Source organism: Rhinatrema bivittatum, chromosome 2 (genome assembly GCF_901001135.1).
Source record: "Rhinatrema bivittatum chromosome 2, aRhiBiv1.1, whole genome shotgun sequence".
NCBI classification, from domain to species: Eukaryota; Metazoa; Chordata; class Amphibia; order Gymnophiona; family Rhinatrematidae; genus Rhinatrema; species Rhinatrema bivittatum.
The window spans coordinates 623552897-623568042 of record NC_042616.1 but is presented as its reverse complement, the minus strand read 5'-3'; the positions used below and the strand labels follow the sequence as shown (position 1 = coordinate 623568042).

At 45.0% G+C, this 15146-nt stretch overlaps 1 protein-coding gene across 2 annotated transcripts in view; it reads left to right on the top strand.

Annotated features, from left to right (window-relative positions):
* Positions 1–15146, top strand: part of PRKDC (protein kinase, DNA-activated, catalytic subunit) — a 683602-nt gene that overhangs the window by 129279 nt on the left and 539177 nt on the right. For both annotated transcript variants that reach the window (XM_029591248.1, XM_029591249.1), the window contains exons 16-17: positions 292–444; positions 7626–7741. In XM_029591248.1, the coding sequence (XP_029447108.1) occupies positions 292–444; positions 7626–7741 (269 nt within the window). The remainder of the gene's footprint in view (positions 1–291; positions 445–7625; positions 7742–15146) is intronic.

Here is a 15146-nt window from a genome sequence, read left to right as displayed (position 1 = left end):
GGACTGATCTGTGGTATTCCAGGAACGAAAATTAGCAGGTAAGAACCAGTTTTCCTTTCCTGTGCATTTTTTATATTTTTGAGGATTTAGGTGTTTGAATATTGCTTTCATATCGCTCTTTCTCCTCTATCTAGACTGCGTACATGTGTGTGTATATATGTGTGTGTGTGTGTATATTTTTTTTTTTTTTTTTTAAATCTTTATCTGCATCATTTTGGTATCCCGTCTCTGTTAAAATTTGCTAGTGACAGAATATTCATTTAAAAAATATTTTTTTTTCTGTCCCTGTAGGAATCCATATTTACAGATGAAGCATTTTCAATTATTGATTCGCCACTGCAGTCACTGAGCCGTTTGCTGTATGATGAACTTGTAAAGTCTGTGCTGAAGATCATTGAGAAGTTGGACCTTACAGTTGAGAAGCAAAATTTTGGAAAGCAGCAGGTAAAATCTTTAAACTAGTTCTGTTTTTATATCTCCATTCTAAGCATTTCTCCATCACAGACATCACCTCTGGGTGATGTCTGTGATGGAGTCCAGTATCGCAACTGTACTGCAAGCTCTGCAGAGTTCTCTGATTATAATCTACTGAGCATGTGTAAGAGTTCCTGTGCTGCAGCATGCTTGCAGGGGCCTCTACCAGCACTGGACACTGGTGATGTATTGACATTGAAGGAAATTTGATCTTTGAAGTTTTTGCACGGAAAGAGGCCTGGGAAATAAAGCATCCTCGATACACCTCAGATAACTTAAGAAGATGTCACCCTCACATTCTCCAAAACGAACGGTCCTCTGCAATCGGCTTATCTGTGGGGGTTGTTGCGGCAAGGTCCTATATTTTCGGATCAAGAGATTTGCTTTTGTCTTGTGGCTTGGCTTTTGAGAGGAGGAGATTGCATATGAAGGGACATTCCGAGCTGGTAATTTCTACACTTCTTCAGGCTAGGCGTCCTTCGTCCTCTGCTTATGTCAGGGTTTGGAAAGTGTTTGAGACCTGGTGTGCGCAGCAGCTATTGGATCCTCTGCGGGCGTCCGTACTGCATATTTTTTCTTTTCTGCAGCAGGGCTTATCCAACGATTTGGCTTATGGCTCACTTTGGGTCTAGGTTTCAGCCTTGGGTTGTCTCGGGGCAAGGAGCAGGGCAGGCCCTTGGCTTCTCATCCCAATGTCATGCATTTCCTGAAGGGGGTGAAGCATTTGAAACCTCCAGTTCACTAGGTCTATCCGGATTGGAACCTCAACTTCGTCTTGAGGGTTTTCTGTGAGCCTCCCTTTGAGCCTTTAGGTCGAGCCTCCTTGAAGGATTGCATGTTAAAGATGGCTTTTCTATTGGTAATTTGCTCAGCCAAACATATCTCTGAGCTTCAGGCTTTTTTTTGCTGCAACCCTTTCTTGCATATTTTTAACGACAAGGTGTCTTTGAGTTCAGTGCCTTCCTTATTGCCAAAAGTTGTTTCTGCTTTCCATGTGAATCAGTCAGTGGAATTGTCGGGGTTTCCAGAGTGGTTTCATGATTCTGCGATGGGTAGAGATCTTCACCTTCTGAATGTTCGGCATGCTCTCTTACATTATTTCATTTACATTATGTTTTATTTTATTACATTATTTTATTATTTATTTATTACATTATTTTATTATTTATTTTATTATTTATTTTATTATTTATTATTTATTTATTATTTATCAGATTCCTATCATGAAACTCGGTATAATAAAAAATAACAAATAAATTATTTGAAGGCCACCAGTTCTTTCAGACGTTCAGACCATCTTTTTCTGGTGTTCAGTGGAGCGAAGAAAGGGGGGGGGAAGCTTCAAAGGATACTTTGGCCTGGTGGTTGAAAGAAGCTATCTCTTCAGTCTATATTTGTAAGGGTCGTGTTGTCCTGAGTGGCTTTACAGCGCATTCCACTACAGCTCAAGCAACCTCTTGGGTGGAGTGTCAGCTCTACATATCTCTCCTCAAGAGCTATGTAGAGCTGCAGTATGGTCCTTGCTTCATATATTCACCAAGTATTACAGATTGGATGTTCGGACCCCGGAGGATGCGACTTTCAGTGAAAGTGTGTTGAGAGTGGGTCTTTCAAATTCCCACCTGGTGTAGGGTTGCTTTGGTACACCCCATTTGTCTGGACTGATCTGGGTTTGTTTAGGAATGGAAAATTGATTCTTACCTGCTAATTTTCATTTCTTTAATACCAGGGATCTGTCCAGAGACCCGCCCTGGTGCTACTGCCGAAAGACTGATTTTTCCTGGTACTCATCTGCTCAATGTTGAAGAGTTTTCCTTACCTATTGCAACAGTTAAGTTGGTTGAGTTAAGCAGTTGACTGGATGATGTTGGTGCTGGAGTTTTGTAGGTCTCAGTTCAGAGGAATCCAATCCTGGGTTTTCTGGTTCGCCCTAGGAGAGGGGAATGATGTCTACCCTTGGCTTAAGTACTGGTCAATACTGAGGGACTGCAGGTGGCACTCTTGGATATTTATTTATTTATTTGCTTTTATATACCGACATTCAACAAGTGTTATCACATCGGTTTACATGGAAACGAGATAAGTGGGTTACATTGTAACAGGGTGTGGAACTTGGAGAACATTACGGGGGAGAGTAATTTAACAAGCTATTAAAGGATAACTTTCTTATTATCATCATTTAGGTATATAGAGGTTCATAATAGTGATCTCATAATAATCTCACTAATAGTGAGATTCTGTTTATTTTAAAAAGCGTGCGACATCAGGATGTGAGCTGAATGGGTTTCTGTTCACTCAACTTCTAAAGCATGCCGGCACTGCCTCGTGTATCTTAAGTGAATTTAGGACGAGCCCCTTTTCCAAGCAATCAAGTCACTTCACCCTCCAGGTACAAACTTAGGTGCAGATGCAATAAGATGCAGGCTGAAAATGGGGCGCCCGTTTTCCTAATGCGTGTGGAGCCACATGCCTAGTGCCTGATGTAATATTTAAATGAGGGGCTGTGTAAAAAAAGGCACACTAGGGAAGAATTGTGCAGCTGTCGTGCTTAATTGCATTGGGCACTCAATATGAGCAACGACTTTGATTCTGCTTCTTCAGGCTGATTTTTTTTTCTTATTTATGTTATGAAGCAGTGCCTCAGTTTTTGTTCTCTGCTGCCATCTGCTAGTAGGGATGCATAAACTCGCTTGTCTGGACTGATCTGTGGTATTACAGGAACAAACATTAGCAGGCAAGAACCAATTTTCCTTTATTTAAAACCAAAGTGGTGGAAGGACACTTTGGGGGTAATGTAATCAGCTACCATGGAGAATTTGAAGTCATGGATGATTTTGAATAAATGGAATTAATTCCTCAACCAAGACTACTTCATGAAAGATATTGTGGAAATCTAGACAGCATAAAAAGAAATATATATATTTTTTCTTTTACTGTGATGTTATGAAAGGCAGTAACATCCAGTAAAAAGGCAGAAATTGACAGTTGGAGTTATTTGTTGAAGAAAAGAGAATTTCAATAAAACACCTCTGTTACTTTGAAAGAAAAGCTTAATACCTCGCCATGTGCTTTAAAAGTGGGAATATAAATTGGTCGTAACATTACAGTTGTGTATGAGTGAAGCATGTATGAAATTGTTGTAGAAAGGAAAATATTGCTACCTTAAGAAAAGACAATATAGGGAAAAAGAATAAAAATAAATTGAACAGGAATGCAAGTATTTCACCTGTTCTCATACAGATGTGAAAGTAAACTTAAGCGAAATTGAAAAAATATTTTTCAGAACTGTTGGGGAAAATATGTTCCTCAAACAGGGGTTCCCTGTACGTACCCGGATCAGTCCAAACTCCTGGGGTTTTGCCTCCCCACCAGGAGATAGAGACAGAGCAAGTTTTGACAGGCTCTGCCATATATATACTCAGGTGCCACCCACAGTCTGCCTGTATTACTCTGTCTCCAGCAGATGGTAGGGGTGCAACACTCAGTCTGTATTAGTTCCTTAAAAAAAAAAAAAGTTGGAGTTAAAGCTAGAGATTTTTGTTTTCCTTAATTAAAGTTGTTTAAAAAAAAAAAAAAAAAAAAAAGACACAGAAGCAAGATTGTGAGAAACCATCCATCAGGCTCCCGGGAGCTGGCCATGTTCTGAGGGGACCATCCCTCCCGGTGTGCACCCAGACAGTGGCTTAGGGTCGAGGGCCCCTTTTTGCTACCAGTGCACTAGAGCTTGGGGTGATGCCGGGGAGCCCGGATCACTCACCCCAACGGGATCGCCTCAGCGGCAGACACCATGACAGGTTAAGAAAAAAAAAAAAGATGATAAACAGGAAGGCGTCCCGTTTTCGGGGCTTTTGCTCGCGCTCTCTTTTACTTTTGCCGGCAGGAGCGGGTGGTTTGGCATGTTTCTTTCTTTTTTTTTGACAGTTTTCATTTTCTTGTCTCTCGCGGAGACTGACTCATGTCGTGCAGGGCGGCCTGTCAGGCCTGCGGCTCCGGTCATGGTCGGCTTTCACGGGATGGGCTGTGCGCAGCCTGCATCCCCGGCGGCGAAGGGCTCTCCGGTAGTCCCGGGGGGGGGGGGGGGTGGTCCTTCGGGGTCGGACGGTGTCTATGGGCTTTGCAGCCCTGCCGCTTGCATCTCCTTTGCCTCTCCCACTGAGCGTGGGAAACGATGCCATTTTGTCTGCACTCTCTTCAGCGGTTCAGATAGCGGGGGGAGGGGAATCTCCCGCTGCCGTTATCGCCGCAGCAGCTGCCTCCGCGACCAAAATCTCCAGCTCTGCTGGTCGCAGCTGCACTGAGGGACCCTCCTGATTTAGATTCTAGTGATTCTTCATCATCACCAAATCACCATATGGCAGATGAAATTTAATGTGGACAAGTGCAAGGTGTTGCATATAGGGAAAAATAACCCTTGCTATAGTTACATGATGTTAGGTTCCACATTAGGAGCTACCACCCAGGAAAAAGATCTAGGCATCACAGTGGATAATACTTTAAAATCGTCGGCTCAGTGTGCTGCAGCAGTCAAAAAAGCAAACAGAATTTTAGGAATTATTAGGAAGGGAATGGTTAAAACGGAAAATGTCATAATGCCTCTATATCGCTCCATGGTGAGACCGCACCTTGAATACTGTGTTTATTGTTTTACACTTAACAATGGTTATGCTTTTTCCTGTTTCTTCAGATGGTTTCTTCTTCCAATTTTTGAAGGATTTTTTTTTGTCTAAAATAACCTCTTTTACCTCACCTTTTAACCATGCCTGTAATCAGTTTGCCTTCCTTCCAACTATAATGTTTAGCTTCGGAAAAGACTCCCATTTCCCTGAAAGGTTCCCCAGTTGCTTACAAAACTGAATCCCTCTTCCTTGCACTATCGTCTCATCCATGCATTGAAACTCCGGAGTTCTGCCTACATCTGGGGGACCCGTGCATGGAAGAGGGAGCATTTCAGAGAATGCTATCCTGGAGGTTCTGGATATTGGCTTTCTCCCTAAGAGCCTAAATTTGGCTTCCAGAACTTCCCTCCCACATTTTCCTATGACGTTGGTGCCCTCATGTGCCACAACAAGTGGCTCCTCCCAAGCACTGTCTAAAATCCTGTCTAGGTGATGTGTGAGGTCTGCCACCTTCGCACCAGGTAGGCGCATGTTACCAGGCAATCCTCACCCCCATCAGCTACCCAGCTGGTTAGATTCCTAATAATCAAAGCACCAACTAAGACGGCTGACCTAACCCCCTTCCCTCCTGGGCAGTAGCCCTGGGAGACACATCCTTGGTGCAAGAGGACAATGCACCACCTGGAGAGAGCAGGTCCTTGCTTCAGGATCATTTCCTGCTGCACCAGGTTGATGCTCTCTGACCAGGAGACCTTCCTTCTCCAAGGCAGCACCAGGGCTGCCAGATTAGAGTTGGGATTTGGCTATTATGTCCCTGAAGATCTCATCTAAATACTTGGTCTGCCTCCGCTTCTCCAGGTCTGCCATTCTAGCCTCTAGAGATCAGACTCACTCTCTGAGAGACAGGAACTCTTTGTACCAGGTGCACACATACAAACGCTCACCGGCGGCTAAAAAAAATCATACATGTGACACTCGATGCGAAGACTGAGACCCCCCCCCCCCCCCCCCCCCCGGTGGCTGCTGGATTGCTGCCTTCATCTTAAATTTGTTCAGTTCCTAGTTAAGTTTAGGTTGCTATGGGAGTAGGAATGTGTATAATTAGGTTCCTCTAAATGTATTAGTGTATTCACTATCTGGTAGTGACCTACAAGGGAATGATTAAACTCCTGATAAGGCATGGGGAATTTCTGAATTTAAATTAAAAGGTTGGTTGATTAAGTTGTGGGTTTTTTGTTTTGTTTTTTTTTTAAGGGTGAAAATGTCACCTGCCCATAAATCAAAGGATAAGCTAGGGGTGTTGAGAGGGAGGGAAAGACAGACACACAAACTAGTTATTTAATACAAAGCACACAAACTTCGGGCTTTTACCTGCCCTCTGACTAGCTATTTAATACAAACACATAAAACTGCTGGTTATTTTGCCTGCCTTCTGACTAGCTATTTAATACAGACACACACACACACACACACACACACACACACACACACACACGCTGAAGAATATACCCCAATAGTTTACTTCTCCCCTTAGCAATTATTTTTCAGCCACCAGCAAAGATGGTGGCTCCTCCTGAATTGTGGGTTACTGAGTTCTTCTCTTGCAATATATCTTGTGCTTCTAAGGTAAATTAGCACAAAACAATCCCTTTGGAAATTTACCCTACAGTTATCCTGTTGGCTTTTCCAATTGTTAGCTAAATGCCGAACTGGGAGGGGCCCCACAAGCACACTGCAACATGAGAATTCTTGCACATGTTCAGTAGAGCATGTTCAAAGAACTTTGTAATAAGGCTCTAGTGCCAGACCCCGTTGCTGACATCACCCAGATGTGAGGACTACATATCCTGCTGTCCTTGTCAATCACCTGTTACAGGAAAGCAACTCAGCTTTATGTGGATTTCTTCTTCTGCACATGATTTTATGGTAGATTTTCTAGTCTATCAAGTTAGGTATTTGTGAAGACCTTTTTATCAATGACTCATATTACAAGCTAAAGATTTAATCTTAGTTAGTTTTTATTTTCAGGTAGAATTGTCCCCAGAAATTATTTTCAAAAGTTAGTGCTATGACAGTCTCTTTTTGGCCACAGTGCTGCACACTGCAGCGTAGGAGTCTTACGTTTGTTTGTGTCAGTCTGTTATTGTTGGCGAGGGCTTAAGTGCATCACAGAAGCTCTGGGTTTTGAGGGGTAGCAGTGGCTGTTATTGAACCAACACTTGCTGCCAGAAAAATGGTACTGAGAAGTTCATTTTCAGTTGATACTTCCTCTCCAACTTTCACTTTACTGAGCTTGTCATCTAGGGAAAGAACATAAGAAAAGTAGTTTGTGCTGGAAATGCGCTCAGCAACAAATGTGATTGTTTTAATGTACTTTGTTGTATGCTTCTGCTAATTAAAAATAATGTATGGTGTGAGCAGTTTTCCTGCTCATTTTCTATACTGGGATAGAATATATATAATTGCTGTCATTTCAAGTTTTAGCCATTTAGTTTTTACGTGGATGTAACATTGTAAATGTGGTGTGACTTTCAGGATGAAGCTGATGATGACAGTGCCTTGGTGATTCCTACATCAGATCCAGCAGCAAACCTGCAGCCAACTAAACCGAAAGATTTTACAGCCTTTGTGAATCTGGTAGAATTTTGCAGGTATTGGTTTTGCCTACCATTTGGAAAATGTTGGAATTGCCATAATTCATGAGATCTGGTCATTGCCGTAATAAAACCAATCCAGTGTTTTTTAAAAGTGTGGTCTAGATTTCAAGCAAATATGTGACTATAAAAAAAAGTTTTCTTTTTTCTTTTTAAACTTTTCAGAGGGTGCTTCTTGCAAAGGTCAGACATACTTACATGTAGATTTTTAGGATTGCTGCTATTCTGAATAGCACAGTACTTTACAAGTCTCATTGCTCTATCTACGAGTCTTATTCTTCTTTTGATATGCGTGTTGTTTTCATGGCATTAGCAACATGGAATAGGGGGAGAAGGAACTACGGAGTTTGTTCCCACACCAGTGCCAGCATGGAAGGAACTGCATGAGGCCACTAATACTTTCCAGTATGCCAAACCCCAAACACTTTTTTTAAGGTCTTTTTTAAAATGCAGTTTTGGCCACATAACACTAGTAAAAAATTACAAGTAAAGCAAACTTAAAAAGTCATGAAAATAGAAATCCGTTATTTTTCATCCTACAAATCAGTTTTACAAATCACTGTTACTATGATTTACCAACCAAAATAAAAAGTCAATTACTTTGAATTGCTTTTATTTCTGAAGAAAACATTTCTAATAAGCCCATTACCATCACATGCAATATATAGCTTCACTACACATCTTAGAATTCACATTCTCAATTCATTCTGTCATATTATAGAATTTATCAACATTTTCATCCAAACCATATACAAAAGAAACCATCCGTGGATAAAGGTGTGGGAAAGATATGGTTATTTGGTATATTCTGCCAAACATAACAGGCCATGAAATAAAATCACAGAGGGCATCTACCGTGTTTCCCCGATAGTAAGACACCCCTGATAGTAAGACGTAGTGGGAATTTTAGGGGGGTCGGCTAATGTAACACATCCCCCGAAAGTAAGACGTACCTGTCATTTAAAAAAAAAATTATTTTTAAATACCTGTCGGAGGGCCGCGTGGGTCCAGGCGGCTGGCGGTGGGAGCCGGGTGGTCGCGTGTTAAATCTAGGCCGCGGGCGGATGGGCGCTTGTTCTAGGCGGCGGCGGGGGGGGGGGGGGGGCGGGGGGACGCGCGTTAGTTCGAGATGGCCGGCGGGCGGCGGGTGGTCGCGTGTTAAATCTAGGCCGGGTCGCACAGGCGCGCATTCATTCACTGCCGGTGGGGGCTGCCTCGGCTGCCGGTGGGGGCTGCCTCGGCAGCCCCCACCGGCAGTGAATGAATGCGCGCACAGGCCCACAGCGCCTGTGCGACCCCTGCGATTCGGCGCTGGGGGCTGCCGGTGGGGGCTGCCGGTGGGGGCTGCGGCAGTGAATGAATTCATTCATCCAGGCGGAGGAGCCGGCTGCTTTCGGCTGCCGCTGCCGGCTGCTTTTGGCGCTCAAGGCAGTCACATGCCGTGACGTCACAGCATGTGACAGCCTTGAGCGCCGAAAGCAGCCGGCTCCTCCGCCTGGATGAATTAATTCATTCACTGCCGCAGCCCCCACCGGCAGCCCCCAGCGCCGAATCGCAGGGGTCGCACAGGCGCTGTGGGCCTGTGCGCGCATTCATTCACTGCCGGTGGGGGCTGCCGAGGCAGCCCCCACCGGCAGCCGAGGCAGCCCCCACCGGCAGTGAATGAATGCGCGCCTGTGCGACCCGGCCTAGATTTAACACGCGACCACCCGCCGCCCGCCGGCCGTCTCGAACTAACGCGCGTCCACCCGCCCCCCCCCCGCCGCCGCCGCCGCCTGGAACAAGCGCCCATCCGCCCGCGGCCTAGATTTAACACGCGACCACCCGGCTCCCGCCGCCAGCCGCCTGGACCCACGCGGCCCTCCGACAGGTATTTAAAAATAATTTTTTTTTGAACACTCAGGTTTTTTTTCCAATATAAGACATACCCTGAAAGTAAGACATAGTGGGACTTTTGGGGGTAAAAAGAAAGTAAGACGCTGTCTTATATTCGGGGAAACACGGTATGTTAAGACATGCTTTACTATATCACACACGCTCTTATGCAGAACCATCCTTTCCAAGAAATACTTAGAAGAACCTTCTTACAGATGTTATCTGTACATTTGTTCATAAAGTTTATTCTCTTTCAGCACATGGTTATTGTGACAGACATTGGACAGCTGACTAGCAAATCTGGCATAGCATATCTTTGTGTTTAAACTATGGTAATCTTTACTGTTAGTTGATAGCTTCTATCTACTTATTTTTATCTAGGGAACACAAACAAGAGTACAGTCAGTAGTCTTGCTCACACTGGGAAATGGCATTGCATAGAAGTCTCCTTTGCACCTCCTTTCTGTTTGCATGTTGTGATGGTTGTGTATCTTGAATATATATCCCTATTTGCTTATATAACCAGAAGGTGGTAATTCATCAATCAAATTGTATAAAAAACTAATGAATTACAAATCTACAAATCCTACAAAAAACCTATTGAAATTCACATAAGATATAGAAAAATCATTAACAAATTATCAAAATGAAGGTTATAATGAGACTCACACAATTAATTTGCAAAAGCAAGTTTAATTGCTTTTGCAAATTGTATGCGGGTCTCTGATATAACCTTATATTTTGATAACATGTTTTTTCTGTATTTATATGAATTTGTCTGTAATTGATTTTGTAATCAAATTTGACTGTCACCTTTTAGTTAATTTAACAATTGCTTTGGTGACTACTTTGCCTCTCTTGTATTGAGAAATACTTGCATGCATTAGTAGGGGATAGATAGAAAATATAGTAGGGGGCTAATTCATGTTTAGGAAGTGAGGTTAATGATAGTGACTAATGTCAATGCATTGTTGGTAAACTGTGCCCTAAAGACATGCATTTATGAGAAATCAGGGAAAGTTTTTAAGTGCTGATAATGTTCATTGAAATGAATGAGTGCTGTACACTAGTGGTAGATCTCCAAGCAAGCTTTATATATTTATTTGGTTTTGATATACTGTCTATAAATAATATATATCCAAGCAGTTTATTTTTCGCTGAGACAGAAGTAAATATATTTGGGTCTGTGAACTCTGGGAAGCAACTAAATGAGTCATATGTATTCAGGTGAATCTGTCCTGGGAGGCTGATATGTGAATGGGATTAGTGAATTGTCAATGGTGGACTCTCTTCCGGTGCTGGTATACATTTCTGGCTTTTCATACTTGAGAGGTTTTTTAATCCACTCCAACCATCTGGTTTTATCATATTTGGTATTTGGAAAGATTGAGTCATATGCCACAGTTTCCTGTATGGAGTAAGAATATTCTGAGTGAATTGAAGTCTGAGTGTGTACATGTATATACAATATAGTGGAAGAGTTGGTCAGACTTTAGTGCCTTTCTTACGGAACAAGTGCTTGGAATTCTTTGAATGATGAGCTTGGTACAGATATGAAAGAGAAGATGATGAACCTCACTTAAAGTTGTAGTATCAGTATTTCCCTGTACGTACCCAGATCAGTCCAGACTCCTGGGGTTTTACCTCCCTTCCAGCAGATGGTTGCAGGCTGGAGTAAGCAGGGTTGATAGCCAGTGGTCTAGCTCCCTCCCCTCCCAGCACAAGTTCTTCTAATTCTCTGCCAATGAGGGAAGTATTGATTGTCTTAGGTTTTTAAAAAAAAAAAAAAAAAAGGAAACAGGAGAGAGACAGTCCAGCCATGCTTTCTGCTCTCCCGGGTCTCCGACGCTTCCCAAAAGTCAGAGAGTGGAAGATTTTAAAGGTTTTGTTGCCTTCCTTTTTTCGGCACTACTCCTTGGGGGACTGTATCATGCCGCGTCCCTCTTGCTGCCTTGCCTGTGGGGAGGTTTTCTTATTATTTTCCCGGGCCGGCTTGTGCTCTCAATGCCACCCTCGTGGGGAGGGCTCATGGAGGGGATCTTTGGGGGCCCTTTTCCAGCAGCGGGAGCCATGTCTGGTTTGTTTTCCTCCTTCGGTTGAGGCCAACTCGTTTCCATTGGGTGCGGAGAGGGGAATTTCCTCTGATGTTGTCACTGGTACATTACAGCTCCAGGAAGCCCTGGGGGGGGGGGGGGAAGGAATAGAGGGGCAGGGGAGGGGAACATTGATCCCGTGGCAGGATGAGCTGGATCCCCTCCCCCTTTGCTGGAATTTATTTTATTAATGCGTCAGGCCTTCTTGTGTAAAAGTGCCAAGCGACCTTTTCCTCCAGATCGCAGCCCAACCACGCAGCCCCCCAGCAAGAAGCCTGCTGCCTCTGATTCAGCAGGGGCAACAGGGTCTGTACCATCAGGGCCCCTATCGGGTGTGATCACGCAATGGGGGACATCGATCCATAGGTACCCTCAGGGGACCCTTCAGATGACTCTCCGCTTATGTCAGGGCAGGCCCCGGTGGAGGAGGACCCTGGAACAATGCTTCCCCTGGAGGGGGATGATCCCAGAGTGCTGTGCCTTTCAGTGGGAGGAGCTTACCCCTCTTATCCCGCATGCTTTAGTGGAGCTGGGGATTCCCGTGCCACTGGTGGACAGGACCCTGACTTGGTCATGGCTGGTCTGCAAGGTCCGGCCACTACCCCTTCCCTTTTCATACGATGGTAAGACAATTAATCGTCAGGGAGTGGGACACTCCTGAGATTGGCTTGAAGGTCAGCAGAGCCATGGACAAAATTGTATCCCCTACTCAGAGGCGCTGGAGCTTCTTAAAGTACTCAAGGTGGATGCCTCAGTGTCCGCGTTCATGAAGAGGACTACTATTCTGGTGGCTAGGGCAGTGGCTTTAAAGGACCTTCAGGACAGGAAGCTTGAGGTATACCTGAAACGAATTTTTGAAGTGTTCGCTCTGGCTATCAGAGCGGTGGTGTGTAGCAGCTTTATGTGCCGTATCAGCTTACGATGGGTGCAGCAGTTAGAGTACTAAAGACCTGTCACCGGAGGAGTCTGAGCAAGTGGAGTACTTTGAGGCAGCGGTTGCTTATGGGGCGGATGCCTTATATGATCTTGTGTGCAATTCTTCGAGAACCATGATATCGGCCGTCTTGGCCCAGATGCTTTTATGGTTGCGGAACTGGTCAGCAGATATTTCGTTCAAGGTGCAGTTGGGCATTCTCCCCTTCAAGGGCAAACCTCTTTGGAGAAGACTTGGAACAGCTTATCAAGAACCTCAGGGGAGAATAAAGGTGCACAAGTTGCCCAAAGACAGACCCAAAGGATCCAAGGGTCTCTTTCAACTACATTCATGTTTTTGGAACCAAAGGCGGCCCCGTCAAAGCAGAACTCCGGGTGCAGGCCAGAGGCAGGCCTCGGGGAGGTCTCAGTCCTGGTCCCAGTCCTTTCAGAACCGGCAAGCCAACCACGACAGCACAGGCCAAGGACCTTCTAGTCCAAAATCTGCTCAGTGAGAATTGGCCGACCCACTCCTCAGTACCAGCTATCGGAGGTCGGTTGACCCTTTTTTACGAGGAGTGGGTCAAGATCACGATGGACCAGTGAGTTCTAAGCATCATAGAAAAAGGTTATGCATTAGAATTTGCTCATTCTCTAAGAAGTCTATTCATGGTGTCCCTGTGTGCTTCCCCTGAGAAGAAGATTGTCGTGTAACAGACCATCCACAGGCTGAGAATGATGGGAGCCATTGTTCCCGTTCCCAGGGACATTATCCATCTATTTTGTGGTACCAAAAAAGGAGGGATCATTCCGACCCATAATGGATTTACAGAAGGTGAACGTGGCTTTCATGGTGCCCCGTTTCCAGATGGAAACTCTAAGGTCAGTTATAGTGGCCATGAGAAGCAAGAACTTTCTAGCATCCTTGGACCTGACTGAAGCCTATTTGCACATTGGAATTCACCCAGATCATCAAAGATACTTCAGCTTCATGGTCCTCGGTCAGCATTTCCAAATGCTATGCCTTTTGGTCTAGCCACTGCCCCCAGAATGTTCACCAAGGTGAAGGTAGTGGTAGTGGTGGCAGGGCTCAGGAAGCAAGGTGTCCTGGTCCACCCATATCTGAACAACTGGCTCATCTGGGCGAAGTTGAAGGACCTGTGCCGTCAGGCAGTGGATCTGGTCATGGACTACTTGAGATCCCTAGGCTGGATGATCAACCTCGCCAAGAGCCACCTGACTCCTTCTCAGGTCTTGGACTTTTTGGGAGCACACTTCAACACCCATCTCAAGTTTTCCTCACAGAGAAGCAAATCTGCAAATTGTAGTCACAGGTCTGGAACCTCTTGGAGATCAGGGCCCCCAGGGTCTGGGATTATTTGCAGGTCCTGGGCTCCATGGTCTTAACCTTGGAATTGGTTCCTAATATGAGACCTCTTTGAGGGCACTGCTTTTCCAGTGGGACCTGAAGTCGGAGCAGTTTCATCTCCCTCTTCCGCTTACTGAGTCAGCCAGTTCCAGTCTAACATGGTGGCTTGCACAGGAACATTTGACACGAGGAATGGTAGTCACTACCGACACCAGTCTTCTCCGGCTGGGGAGCAGAGTGTCAGTCCCAAGCGGTGTAAGGCCAATGGTTGGCGGAAGAAACTTCGTGTTCTATCAATCTATTGAAAATGAGGGCTGGGGGGTTGGCACTTCAGGCCTTCCTTCCACTCTTGAGCAATCGAGCAGTCCAAGTTCTCTCAGACAATGTGATGATAGCCTACATCAGTCGCCAAGGGGGCACCAAGAGTTAAGCGGTGGCCAGGGAAGTGGAGATGCTGATATCCTGGGTGGAACACAATCTCGCCCTGTTAATGGCATCACATATAGCGGGTTCTGTCAACGTGCAGGCAGACTTTCTAAGCCGTCAGCTGTTGAACCCCAAAGACTGAGAGCTATCGGATGAAGCAATGACCCTCATCTCAAAACAGGTGGGGTCTTATGGTGACACTCAAGAATGCTAAAGTGCCCCACTTCTTCAGTCGCAGAAGGGAGATCGGGGCGGAAGAAGTAGATGCCCTAGTTTTGCCCTGGCCTCACAAAGTTCTGATTTACGTGTTTCTGCCCTGTCCTCTAGTAGGCGATCTATAATAGCCGTCAGGATAACAAAGAAGAATAGATGCCTTGATCTTTTTCAAATATTTATTAAAGTAGAGATGTTTTCTTTAAAAATGCCCAACTCAGAAAAATAGAGATCCACCCATGAAGAGTGATTCTCATGGCCCTGGAGTGGCCTCGCTGACCTTGGTTTGCAGATCTAGTCAATCTCGCAGTGGACGGTCCCCTAAGGCTTTTGTCTAGCAGCTTGGCTTTTGAAAGGAGGCAATGAAGAAAGAAAGAATATCCGGAGGATGTTATTGCTACGCTTCTTCGCGCTCGCAAGACCTCTACCTCCCTGGTGTATGTCAGGGTGTGGAGAGTCTGAGTGCGGAGTGGAATGTTGCCCTTAAGAGAGCGTCGATGGCCACAGATCTTAG